Source organism: Chionomys nivalis, chromosome 1, assembly GCF_950005125.1.
Source record: "Chionomys nivalis chromosome 1, mChiNiv1.1, whole genome shotgun sequence".
Classification (NCBI taxonomy): Eukaryota; Metazoa; Chordata; class Mammalia; order Rodentia; family Cricetidae; genus Chionomys; species Chionomys nivalis.
The window spans coordinates 28,141,856-28,155,125 of NC_080086.1; the positions used below are offsets into that span (position 1 = coordinate 28,141,856).

A 13,270-nucleotide genomic window follows, 5' to 3' on the forward strand; every position below is an offset into this window, starting at 1 on the left:
TACTTCATTCCATTGTTTATTCTCCTTAACACAAATGACAAAGCCAGCATGTTTTGTATATTTTTTAATTATTATGTTTTTGTACAAAAAGTGGTGTATTATTTTTCATTTAAAACACCAGGAAAGGATGCAAACAACAAATGAGATGCCTTTTTAAAAAATAACATTAATTTTCTCGTATAGAAAGAAAACAAAACGCCCACTACCATTGCAATGGTGCTGAGAAGTTAGAGCGTATCATTTCATTTCCTTCTCTAATGTAACAGGTAGCCCTGCCTTTCCACCTGTGTTCAGATGAGCCGAGCTGTTACTTAGTAGCCTAGGTGTTCACTATGATGTGATTCTGGGCACATGGACTAAACAGAAGTGGGAGAAGATTAAAAACTTTTTCTCATAGGTACATGGGTAAGACACTTCCCTGAGCCAGCAGGAGGGACAGGGGCAGCAGTGTTCCCTACCCAGAGCAGAGAACTGCAGAACCCTCCATGTCCACGTCTGCTTCCATTCCCTTTCTTTAAGATTGGGAAAAATATAAAAAGCCAAACTACAGACCTGTGAGAAAAGTGCAACACAAGTTAGGAAGTACTAGTGGAAAGGGATGAGCAAGAAACGGGAGAAAAGCAAAGCGATCCCACCACAAGGGGACACAGGTTCTAGGGCCGCTAGAGCATAGGCCTGTTTTTAGGACAGGTCTGCCTGATTACACACTTGGGCTACATATGGATTTATAACCACAACCAGAGCCCAATTGTAGCCATCCAGCCACAGAAAGACCAGAACAATGTGGCGGCACCTTAGAAGCCAGTAGTGGGGAAATTTCACATTTCTTTCATGTCCTAATCCCACACAAGGGACATTTTAGTGACTCGCTGCAGGCTCAAAGCAAGTGGCAGTATTTGGGCTACAGCCAGGTAAGCACTGCAAAGCAGCTCTACACAGTCCATCATGGAGACTGCTATGGGGATAGCAACAACAGGAAGCCGTCAGAGCTACAGTCTTTTTTTTTTTTTTTTTAAATTAAATCCAGTGTCTCAACTTGTGAAAATGTTTAAACAGACAGGGCTCGTGGCTCCCTGTCCATTTAGCTGTCTTTGCTCTTCCTGGCGGCACAAGAGTCAACCCCGAAGATCCTATGTACTTGTGCAGAGGAGAAACAATAGGAACAGAGGGAGGCAGTTTAGGGTCAAATCAAAAGCTCACTGGAAAGCAAGAATTTTAATGGCAAGGCGAGAGATGCGAAGAGACGGCTTGAGAAGTCTGGCTGTGTATGCTTTGGTTTGGGGACTGAAGAGGTGGCTGGACATTAAAAGTGCAATCACATTGGTAGCAAATGATCATCCCTTTCTTCCGACTCTTCCCCCAGCTGGTCATCCCCAACTCCACGATAGGCAGCAGGCACGTTGCGGGGTTTGGAGCGGCACACAAAGTCACAACCATCCTGTAGGGAAAAGCAAAGGAAAGAATATCTGTTTTAGAGTGAGACAGATCACATGGTCTCAGACTGTGACAACTGGTTTTCTCCAGGGACCACAAAGGGAACATCCCAAACGCGAAGCTTAGCCCAAATGAACTGCTACTTACAGCTACGAGGTTGCCAAGGTCCTGCCAGAAGGCCAAATGGGGAAACTGCTCCATTCCCTTGGCTCCCACCACCAGTCGCTGGTATAAGAAACCCCCCATGATGTAGACGGCAACCAGGGATGCAAATCTGGAGAGGAAAGGACATCGCTTAAAATGTATCAGCTCTGAAGGGGCATCACCTTCCTAGAGTAGCTACTCAGAAGGCCAAGGCTGACCTTCATATTCAATATTAGCTGTTCCCTAAACTGAAAACAAAAAAGGGCTGGTATTCCTTAGAAGACCTGCTAGGACACCGCCAATCTGACAAAAACACCCAAGGGGGAAAAAGACTTGGTATGTGATTCGAATAGCCAGGAATTACCATTAACCAGGATTCTGTTTCTTCAAGGTTCTACTGATGTAATTAATAGGACAGTACTGAAAACTGTCCAGCCTTCCTGGGAAAAACATAAGCCAGGAATGGTGGTACACACCTTTAATCCCAGCACATGGGAGGCAGGGACAGCAATTCTTTTGAGTTTGAGGCCAGCCTCAGCAACATAGTGACTGTCTTCAAAAAAAGTTTTTGTTTTTTGTTTTTCCTGTTTTGCCACTGCCAGGAACTGAACGTAGGACACCTCATGCACACTAACCAAGCACTATGCCACCAAGTTACATCCCCAGCCTAGTTTCTTTCAACTTGTATGGTCAGCTATTTTATAGTCAGTCCCCTCCGATTCTGTGTATGTAAACACACATGTATTGAAGAGGTAAAAAGTACTCACATGACCAGTAAGATCGAGCCCACACTGAGGTGGGAGGCCTCTGGTGAACAGGCTATGCTGCTGTCCATCTCAAAGAGGTACAAGCAATCTTGGACTTTGTTCCGCTCCTCTGACACTGGGTTAAAATTGCCCTGATGATAAGTGGACCAAACAGTAACTATATGTATACAATATTTTCTTTCAACTTGCATCCGACAAACAAGAATACTCCTCAAATAAGCAAACCCCAAACATTTGCTGCTCCTGGCTAGGTAGCCCATGCTCCATGTATGGTGTGACTCTGGCACACTGAAAATTTCAATTAGTTTTCTCCTGTCCACTCCACACAGACTTGTCTTCCTGTTAAACCCCCACCCCTACCCCATCAAGGCCACTCCACACAGACTGTCTTCCTGTTAATGCCCCTTCCCCGCTGTCAGATCTTTCAATCTGCTGTACCCCAGGTCACCTCACCGCTAGTGTGTGTCGATTGCAGGAGATCATCACCACTGCACGACGCTGCTCTTTGCCACAGTGGTTGTCATATTCGTCACCCCCTTTATAAATGAGCATGATCCAATTACCTGAGGAAGGACACAACAGTGGCACTGTGGAGTGCAGGGGAAGCAGAGGTAACAGTGGGTAGAATGGGAGTGGAATTAGCCACCAAAACTGACTCTAATTAATGCTAATTGCTATAATCTATACATATGAATGCTAAGCTAAAACTTCTTATTTTGTAAAAGACAAGAGTTTCGCTATGTAGCTTTGGCTGGCCTTAACTCACTAATTATATAGGCCTGGCCGGTCTCAAGCTTGTCATCTTCCTGCCTCTGCCTCCCATGTTTTGGGGTCACAGGCATGAGCCACCATGCCTGGCCTTAAAATGTGTTTCTCGACAAAACTCTGTTTCCTTGTGTTAGACAGTAAGAACTAGTTATTTAAGATTAATCTTGCCGGGCGGTGGTGGCGCACGCCTTTAATCCCAGCACTCGGGAGGCAGAGGCAGGCGGATCTCTGTGAGTTCGAGACCAGCCTGGTCTACAAGAGCTAGTTCCAGGACAGGCTCCAAAACCACAGAGAAACCCTGTCTCGAAAAACCAAAAAAAAAAAAAAAAAAAAAAAAAAAAAAAGATTAATCTTACTTTCTACATTAAAGATAGGCAACATTAAAAACAGTTCTTATCTGTGCTTTTATTGACTAATGACCATTTTCTCAACATGTAGCAAAAGGAGAAGAGGTTCTGTATGATTGCTAGGCATCAGAAGTCCAAGACAACACAGATAAACTCAAAGTGGATACTTACTGAGCTGGGAATACATTTCTCTCAGTATTTACTACTTTTAAAGTCCTTTGCAAAAATATTGTTCAACCATTAACCATGTGAAGTGAATAAGTAAGGATGCTTTTAACTGTGCATATGAGAAGATTTTAAAATCAGTGAGCTGGTGCCTCAAAATCATCTGTGGTGATCTGAGTAAGAATTGAAAGGCTCACAGATTTGAAATCTTAGTCACCAAGGAGTGGAACTGTTTGAAAGGATTCTAAGGATTAGGAGGTGTGGCCTTGCTGGAGGAGATGCGTCACTGGGGGTGGGCTTTGAGGTTTTAAAAGCCCATGTCAGGCCCAGAGTCTCTCTTGTTACCTATGGATCAGGATGGAGAATGCTCAGCTACTTCTCCAGCACCATGTCTGCCTGCATGCCGCCACACTCCCCTCTTTGAGGACAGTGGACTAGCCTCCAATCAAATGCTTCCTTTTATGACACTTGCCTTGGTCACAGCATCTCTTCACAGCGCTAGAACAGTGACTAAGATACCATCATACTAGGAAAATGATGATTTGGGTAAAGAATTCACTGTGCTTTATTTTGTTCTTTATGTAATGAGTATCTACATCAGATAATTTATCTGCTTATGGGAAGAAACGAGGTCACAAGTGCTCTCTTCCAGTGTACACTTTCATGGCATTTGGAAAACACAACCATGTTAGTACCAAAAGGTGGTGAATTTTTTTTTCCTTAAATACTCACTGGTTTGCACAAAAAAGGTATTTTAAAATTCAACTGGCAAATTTGGTTAATTTGATGAGAAATGGCGGTGGCTGGTGTGGAACTCATGACATATTTGGGTGCCTAGAAGGACTGCAGGCTGTGTGAAATCCTGGCTGGACTCACACCCATCTTCACTCTTGCTCCTTCAGTCTCTCCTTCTACCCCTTCCTTCTACCTCCTTCCTGTGCTACTCAGGATCAAAGCCAGAACTCTGTGCATGAGGGTGAATGTTTTACCTGAACTGTTCCCAATCCTCTATTCTTTTTGTTAAAGTTTTGCACTGTCTTCAGACACAGAGGTGTCCTCAGCTGTGGTTCCAGAGCAGCCAGGGAACTAGGCACTGTGAGGTGAAGTCTCAGGTAGTCCAAACTCCATATAACATGACTTACTCAAAAAGAAGGGAGGGCCAACACATACAGGATTGTTAGAGACTGTGTGGGATTAGTCAGCAGGAAATAGCTTACTTCCATTGAAGAGGTGAGTCTCGTTGATCCTCCCAACCACCGTCTCCTTCCAGGTATTTTTGTTGATCTGTACCAGGCCTGCCCCAGAGGAGTGGTTGCCAGCTTCCCGGCATATTCTGAATTTGTAGATGTATGTGTCTGAGCCCTGGCCCACAGTGCTCTCAAAACTTCAGAAGACAAACAGGAAGAGAAAGAACAATATCACTAGTTACCAAGCTCAGAAAAAAAACAGACTCCTCCCTTTGATGACAACCAATGTGCTAGATGCACACTTGTTGCTTATGAGTTATTTATCACTTCAGAGACTGTCCTGCTTGTTGATAATAGAAAGCTAGATATACCACCCCAAACAGCTATTCATTCTAGAACACCTATTCTAGTTATGCAAAAGTGTTGGCTGTTTCCCTACAGCAAGGGACAGTCCCATGTTTAAGAATCATTTTTTTTAAAGTTATGTATACAGTGTTTTGTCTGCACATATGCCTGCAGGCCAGAAGAGGGCATCAGATCTCATTACAGATGGTTGTGAGCCACCATGTGGTTGCTGGGAATTGAACTCAGGACCTCAGGAGGAACAACCAGTGCTCTTAACCTCTGAGCCATCTCTCCAGCCCTTAAGGATCATTTTTATACTTGAAAATGCCCTGACAGCGATGAAGACATACTTAGACATGCATATTTTTAAATGTGTCTGTTTGATGTTTCTGAAGTCTTAGTATATGAAGCTATCAAGTTATGTTCTGATTTCTACAAGCTTGTGCTTTAGACCCAGTCATTAGAAACAGATAACTTTTCTGTGAAGACAAGAAAAACACACACGATCACATGGCTGTGAACTTGGTGTGTCAGTAAGAGGGCAATGTGTTACAGCCAAATAAAACTAATACTTCCAGAACTCAGATTAGAGACCATATCATTCACACACTCCTTCCACAGTAAAGCTGAAGAAAAGTCAGTGAAAGGAAAAGACCCTTAATAAAGATAATTTCTTAAACCCTGCCAGGGTCTTCGCATCTACCTTTTGTTGAACAGTGGCCGTAGCCTCTCCAGGAGAGCCTGCTCTTGCTTTGACTCCTTCTCATTGTCTCCTACCAGGTCACAAGACTTTTCTTCTGTCTGCCAGGATTCTCTCACAGCCAGAGCCAGGACCAGCAACAGTAACAGTTCAGTCCTCCAGCAGCCAGAGAGGGGGAACATCCTTTTGGAAGAGTGTGTTGAGGGTGAAAGAAGGATCAGGAAAGGAAACAGATCAATCACATGACTGCAAAAATTAATGGTATTTTGATTATGCAAACAAAAAGCATGAATCTGCTTCCAAACGAACTATGCCCAGTGTAGTGTCAAATGTCTTTAGTCTCAGCCCTCAGGGGCAGAGGCATGTGGATCTCTGTTTGAGGTCAGCAAGTGATACTTGGTGAGTGACTCTGTCTCAAAGACCTCCAGAAAACAAAAGCTCAATAAAACAAAGCAAACTATGAGGGTAAGAAGACGAAAATAATGAATTATGTTAGCTTGGGTGCATCCGTCTTTGCTTTGTTACTGTTTGATGAAATTTACTCTGTCCATCATCCAAAGTGAACTACTAGTTTACACAAATAAAGCTGAAGTCAGTGGCCTGCCTTAAAACAGTCCAATCATGACGTGAACAGACCCTCCAGTATGTCTAGCTTGAGGTTATTAGAAAGAAGTAGAGGAAGGAACTTGGATATGCTGGATTGAATATGCTAAGAGCACCCCAGGAGCACCTAGCAGTCTTTCTTCACATTCACTGGAAGCATGTGGGATGGCAGGGAGGCAGCCACAGCACCTCAACTCACCTCAATTACTCACACACCACTTCTCTGGAAAACCACTCAGTCATAGAAGAAAACTCATTCGGTCAAAACAAGGGATTAGAAGTTTTCCAAAACCTGCTCCAGCCTCTCCAAGTCACAAATCTCAAGGGCTTCTAGACTGTCCATGAGATGGCTGTCTTCTACACTGCTGCATTCACTTCCTGTTTGTATGATTCTAACAGGCCTATCTACGGCCCATGAGAGACACCCCCCCAGGCTATCTATGAATGCAGCCCAACATATCTGTGGATGACAATGTCATATTTCAACGATGAAAAGTTGGTTGTCCCTGTACCATCTTTGTAGTTACGCCACAGTCAAAGTTTCACTCGAATCTATTAGGAACGCTTCAGGCCATCGACAGTGTTCATTTTTAAGTTCCCATGCTTTTCTCTGAGACATTTAACTCTTCCAGACTTTCCTTATGACAAGAAAATGGGAGCTCTGGCCTTGTGATCTAATTGCAAGTTTCTCCCTGAAACTTAGAGTCTTTATTTCCCACATGAAAGGAAAGCAACAAATGCTTGGGACCTTATCTATCTGACTTCACATACTCCAAACATCAATCCACTACAGAAATACAAACAAGGCATTTCCACACAACAATCACTGGTAGCCAAGAGGTCAAAGGCTCTCCTAAGACATCTCAAATGCTAAACAACAGGGCCCCTTGATAGAGCGATAGCCTTCAGCCAGGCACTACTTGAAATACTTAACATGCATTACTCAACCTTATGTAGTAAATTTAATCATCTCTTCAAAAGGCAAACGTCAAACAAAACAAACACCAGCGACACAGCGGGTGGAGGAAGAGCTCAAGGTCTGCGTGCCACCGTATTACAGCGCTTCCATCATAATTCTCTGGGGTGCCAGGAGAAGCCAAAGCAGAGCTGCCTTTTTTTTCTGCTTTTAGACAAGGCAGGAAAGGGAAGCAACTGCTCACAGAGTTAACTGGACTGTAACAAAGAACTCAGACTTAAGCCCTGGCCTTCCCTAAGCTCATCTATTGCTCAATACATAGCTCAAATCAGTCAAATCACTGAGTGGTTCTTTTGTTAACCGACTCTGTACCATTTTCCTTAAGTTTTCTCAGGACCCAATTGAAATGCTAACATTCTGTGCTCTGATGCTCCCCCCACCCCATCATATTTTGGAGGGATGCTCTCCCAGGACAAATGCTTTGCACTCTGGCCTAAAAGCTAGTTCCTCATTAGTTAACTTTGCTGCTTTCTCTTCCCAAATGAGGGCAAAATATCTCACAAAACTGAGAAGGGATGAAGAATGCAAACAAGCTGTGGTAGGCATTAGATGAGCTGAATGACTTGTCGTTTGCTTTTCTGTTCAAGATGAAGAATAAGTTTACATTCTTTCTAGCTTAAGATTTGACTGTAAGCAGGGCAGCAGCTGGTGCTCGCCTTTAACCCCAGCCCTTGGGAGGCAGAAGCAGATGGATCTCTGAGTTCAAGGCCAACCTGGTCTAAAGTCCCAGGAAAGCCAGGGCTACACAGAGAAACTCTGTCTAGAAAAACCGAGAGAAAGATCTGACTGGAAGTTTGAGCTGCTTCTCTTTGGTTCAGTGTGGTGTATACCCAGATGCTTAACCCGTTTAGTTAAGCCAGAATTTATCAGTTAGTTCTGTCTCTTGGAAAAGTAAGATAAGGGGACCGAGGCTTACGGATGCCTACTGAGTTCAAACAAAGCTTAAAAGAGTGAAGTTACTAGAGCAACCTGGATGACTAATGGCATGAAGGCATTTGTTGGCAAACTTCTGATAAACACGGGCACAAGTAGAGAACAGTATGCAATTCAAGCTGCGCAGTCTCTTTTTAATATGGTACAAATAGACTTTCAAAGGGCACGCATTTTTCGGTGTGTGACACGGGATCGTATGACCTTGAAAAATCTTCAATTTCCTTATTCTATAGGGACAGATCTATTGGCGACGCTGGAACGGTCTCCTTTACAGGCCGGCCAGGGACTAAGTTAGGGAAACTGCTGACACCCTTATCCTCGCTCTTTCCCACTTATGGCCATTTTCCATTTTCTAATGGAAGCTTTACTCTCTTCCTCCTGGTTCACGGCAGCCAACCCTTTTAAGAGCAGTCTGAAGTGGCAGAAAAAGCCCCATGCTCAAAGAGCCTCAAGGAAGTGGTTCTATGCTTCAAACTCCCTACAAGAAGGAACACAGGTAACCCCTGTTACTCTTTTCCACGCCAACCTAACACACGTTCCTCGAACTTCTTCCAGGATCCTGGAAACCCTCGCCTTCCATTTGCTTCAAGCCCACACCTGACCCCAAACGACGGCACTTTACTTTCATGATCTAGGAACACTTCGCACATCTCCACACTTGGCACTTAGTTTCCCCCACTTTTCAAAACATCTTAAATTCCTTTTTGATCTTGGACGTCCTCCCCCTCACTCCTGGTAGTCTGACGCTCTCCGTGCTCACGCCTTTCGCCTCCACTCGTCCCTACGGCTCCCTAGCAGGCTCTTCGGCTGGAACCACCGCCAAGCGAGACTCCAGGACTGCATCTCCTCTAGCGCAGGGGTGTGCAAGGACCCCAGCCCGCCTCCTCCTCCACGCCCCCACACTCACGTGTCACGGAAAACACAGCAGCCGAAGCTAAGGAGCCCCCAAGAATGTGGCCCTGGGGCTGGGGAGACGCGGCCGGAGAGCGGCGGGCCGCAGACCCCGGTCCTCGGTTCCCGTCTGAGGCCAGCGCTTCCCAAAGCGCCGCTCTGCGCCCTGCTCCAGAAACCGGAAACAGGAAGCGGCGAGAGGCTGCTGAGCAACTGCTCCTCCCACTAGACCCCCGCGGCATGTGACCGCAGCACCATCGCGCCCGGGTCCTGCCCCTGGACGCTGATTGGTCGGCAGCCTAGTTCGCTACGTCCCCGTCCCATCAACCCCCATTCACCCCAAGATTGTCAAGATCGGCTTCTTCTTTTCGGGTCGCCTTTCTACCAATGAGGCTCGAGCCCCGCCTCCAGGGACTCTGGGCTGGGACTCCCGACTCACGCGGGGGTCACGTGCCAGGTGTCCGGCTAGGTCGGGTTGAAGACGGGACGAGAGGGAGGCCGGCGGAAGCCGGGTGTCGCTCCCTGGGCTCGCTGGGAGTTGTAGTTTCTGCTCCCGAGCCTCTCCGGGAATTGTTCTTAGGGCTCTTCTGCTACCGTGGTGGCCTCTGTGCGGCGCTGCTCAGCCACCCGCCAGCTGGGATCTCTCCTGGTCTAAACTTAGTTGACTCAGCCGCTAGGACAGCGGAACGTCAGGATCCTGCGTGCTCTCGTTTTCCTAACACCTTCGTTCAGAATTTTCTAACTCACTGGGGACATGCTGTTATTACTGTTACCTCTGCAGTGACTTGTCCTCTGGCATCTTGCTAAATAAGCATACTCTGCTCATCCAAGGTGCCTGCCCTACGTGTGCGGGTCCTCTACCCTGCATTTTGTTTCCCGGGGGTCTTTGTGTCTTTGGTAAGGTCCTTTGAAGACTCCTTGGGTTTATTAGCCACTCTCTGAAGTGCTATTTGTTCTTACTCGGTTTGAAACTTAATTGGTATGGCTTCCTGGATTCACTCTCCAAGTTCCTAATTTCTTCCTCTGACTGTTCTTTTGGCTTTAGCTTGTCGTGCCCTTCTGACTCTTTACATGCTTTTGTGTGCACTTCTCTCACTCTGCTTCAGTAGGGATTTATGTTAGAGGCAGTATTATGTTTGAAACTGCTAGCGCTGAAGTGTCCCACACTATTTTTAAAAGTTAACATAAAAATTTTAATAAGTTTTAATTAAAATACAATCACTTCCCTTTCCTTCTTTCTTTTCCTTCCTCCAGTTTCCCCCAAAACCCCTCCACCTAGCTCTTTCTATGCCCCCCTCAATTTGATAGCGTCTTAAAATATTATTGTTACATATTCATGCATAAATATATTACAGTCTGCGGAGTCTTACCTGTAAGTAAGACTTACTGTACCTTTATGGATTTCTGGCTATGCTGTTTATTGTTCTGATTTATAGGTGTCACAGTTGGGTAGGATTATAATTGCCTCCTTCCCGTGGCTGCTTGGATAGTATTTTCTGGTACCATGGAAGCTAGACTGCAAGAAAGAGGCTTCCATCCAGCTCAAATAGCAAGATTCCCAAATCCTACATGTGCAGTGTCTTCAGCCACAGGAGCCTATCTTCAACCTCTGAGAGCCAACCAAGGGCAACAGACAGTTTGTATTGTTTTGGGAGTCACTTGGACGACCCTGACTAACTGTTGTTCAAGAGATTTCTCATGGCTTGTACTGGGAGTTTTGTTAGTCTAGGGTTCTTTATGATGATTATTATTATAAAGCACTATACCTTTTTTACTTTTTTTTTAAAAGAGAAAACAAACTATATTTTTTTTCATACCAATCCAAGTTCCCTCCTTCCAGTTCTTTCACCTTCCCCTCCCCCCCATTCATGCCCCAGAGACAGCAAGGCACATTGATTGCTCCAAAGAAGGACCAAGGCCCTCTGCACAATACTCATCTTTGGATGAGTAAAATAGTAAAATATCCATCCAAAGAGAATGGGTTCAAAAAAACCAGTTCAAGCAGCAGTGACAAATCCTGGGGCCACTGCCTGTCGCCCCACAGTCTGCCACAGCCATACAACTGTCACCCACATTCAGAGGGTCTAGCTTAGTTCTATGCTGGTTCCTTCCCTATCTGGCTGGAATTGGTGAACTCCCATTAGCTGAGGTAAGCTGTTGCAGTGGGTGTCCTCATCATGGTCTTGACCTCTTTGCTCATATTCTCACTCCTTCCATTTTTCAACTGGACTTTGGGAGCTTGGCCCAGTGCTCCACTGCGGGTCTCTGTCCCTGTCTCCATCAGTTGCTGGATGAAGGTTCTATGATGACTTTTAAGATATTCATCAGTCTGACTACAGGGCAAGGCCAGTTTGGGCCCCCTCTCCACTATTGCTTAGGGTCTCAGCCCGGGTCATCCTTGTGGATTGCTGAGAATTTCTCTAGTGCCAGGTTTCTTGCTAGCCCCATAATGGCTCCCTCAATCAAAACATCTCTTTCCTTGCTCTCCGTCTCTATCCTTTTCCCATCTTGACTATTCCATTCTCCTCCTTCTCCTTGTCTCCCCTCCTCTTCCCCTTCTGACCTCCTTCCCCCCGCCCCACTGCCATGCTCCTAATTTTCTCAGGAGATTTTGTCTATTTCCCCTTCCTAAAGTGATTTATATATGTTTTTCTTAGGGTTCACCTTGTTACTTAGCTTCTCTAGGATAATGAACTATAGGCTCCTTGTCCTTTGCTTTACAGCTAGTATCCATTTATGAGTGAGTATATACCATGTTCATCTTTCTAGGTCTGGGTTACCTCACTCAGGATGTTTTTTTCTAGTTCTATCCATCTGCATGCAAATTTCAAGATGTCATTTTTTTTTTTAACCTCTGAGTAGTACTCCATTGTATAAATGTACTGAATTTTCTTTATCCACTCTTTAGTTGAGGGGCATCTAGGTTGTTTCCAGTTCTTACTATCACAAATAATGCTGCTATGAGCATAGTTAAATAAATGTCCTTGTAGTATGATTGAACATTCTTTGGGTATATGCCCAAGAGTGATATTGCTGGGTCCTGAGGTAGGTTGATTCCCAATTTTCTGAGATACTGCCATACTGATTTCCAGAATGGTTGTACAAGTTTGCATTCCCACCAGCAATGGAAGAGTGTTCCCCTTACTCCACATCCTCTCCAGCATAAGCTATTATTGGTGTTTTTGATATTAGTTATTCTGACTGGTATAAGGTGGTATTTCAGAGTTGTTTTGATTTGCATTTCCATGATGGCTAAGGATGTTGAACATTTCCTTAAGTGTCTTTTGGCCATTTGAGATTCTTCTGTTGAGAATTCTCTGTTTAGATCTGTACCCCAATTTAAAAATTGGATTATTTGGAATTTTGATGTCTAATTTCTTGAGTTCGTTATATGTTTTGAAGTCTGTCCTCTGTCTGATGTGGGGTTGGTGAAGATCTTCTCCCATTCAGTAGGCTGCCTTTTTGTCTTATTGACTGTGTCCTTTGTTTTACAGAAGCTTCTCAGTTTCAGGAGGTCCCATTTATTTATTGTTGCTCTTAGTGTCTGTACTACTGGGGTTATATTTGGGAAGTTGTCTCTTGTGCCCATGCATTGAAGGTTACTTCCCACTTTCTCTTCTATCAGGTTCAGTGTGACTGTATTTATTTTGAGGTCTTTAATCCATTTGGACTTGAGTTTTGTGCATGGGGATAGATATGATCTATTTGCATTCTTCTACATGTTGACATTCTGTTATGCCAGTACCATTTGTTAAAGATGCTTTCTTTTTTTCCATTTGTATAATTTTAGTTTTTTTGTCAAAAACCAGGTGTTCATAGGTTTGTGGATTAATATCTTGGTCTTCGATTTGATTCCATTGGTCAACCTGTCTATTTTTATGCCAGTATCAAGTTGTTTTCGTTACTGTAGCTCTGTAATCGAGCTTGATGCCAGGGATGGAGATGCGTCTGGAAGTTCCTTTATTGTACAGGATTCTTTTGGCTATCCTGAGTTTTTTGCTTTTCCATAT

General features: G+C 44.6%; 1 protein-coding gene across 2 annotated transcripts; it reads right to left on the reverse strand.

Moving 5' to 3' along the window:
- Nucleotides 1-57: 57 nt before the first annotated feature.
- On the reverse strand, nt 58-9,506 carry M6pr (mannose-6-phosphate receptor, cation dependent). 2 transcript variants are annotated; one of them, XM_057786907.1, is made up of 7 exons: nt 9,277-9,503; nt 5,861-6,040; nt 4,843-5,009; nt 2,799-2,908; nt 2,346-2,476; nt 1,582-1,708; nt 58-1,438 (listed from the first exon to the last, which is right to left on the reverse strand). In XM_057786907.1, the coding sequence occupies exons 2-7, from the start codon at nt 6,037-6,039 to the stop codon at nt 1,316-1,318; spliced, it is 837 nt and encodes a 278-aa protein (XP_057642890.1). In that variant the 5' UTR covers nt 6,040; nt 9,277-9,503; the 3' UTR covers nt 58-1,315. The 2 variants fall into 2 exon arrangements, with proteins under 2 accessions (XP_057642890.1, XP_057642899.1); XM_057786916.1 differs by lacking the exon at nt 2,799-2,908 and having other exon boundaries at nt 9,277-9,506.
- Nucleotides 9,507-13,270: the final 3,764 nt, after the last annotated feature.

Bases quoted from the DNA above. Each gene is read 5' to 3' on its own strand.
- M6pr (XM_057786907.1), bottom strand. From the start codon at position 6,039: ATGTTCCCCCTCTCTGGCTGCTGGAGGACTGAACTGTTACTGTTGCTG. The intron at 5,010-5,860 runs GTAGATGCGAAG...TGTCTTCTGAAG, and splicing joins CGGCCACTGTTCAACAAAAG to TTTTGAGAGCACTGTGGGCC. The intron at 1,439-1,581 runs GTAAGTAGCAGT...TTTTCCCTACAG, and splicing joins ACCTTGGCAACCTCGTAGCT to GATGGTTGTGACTTTGTGTG.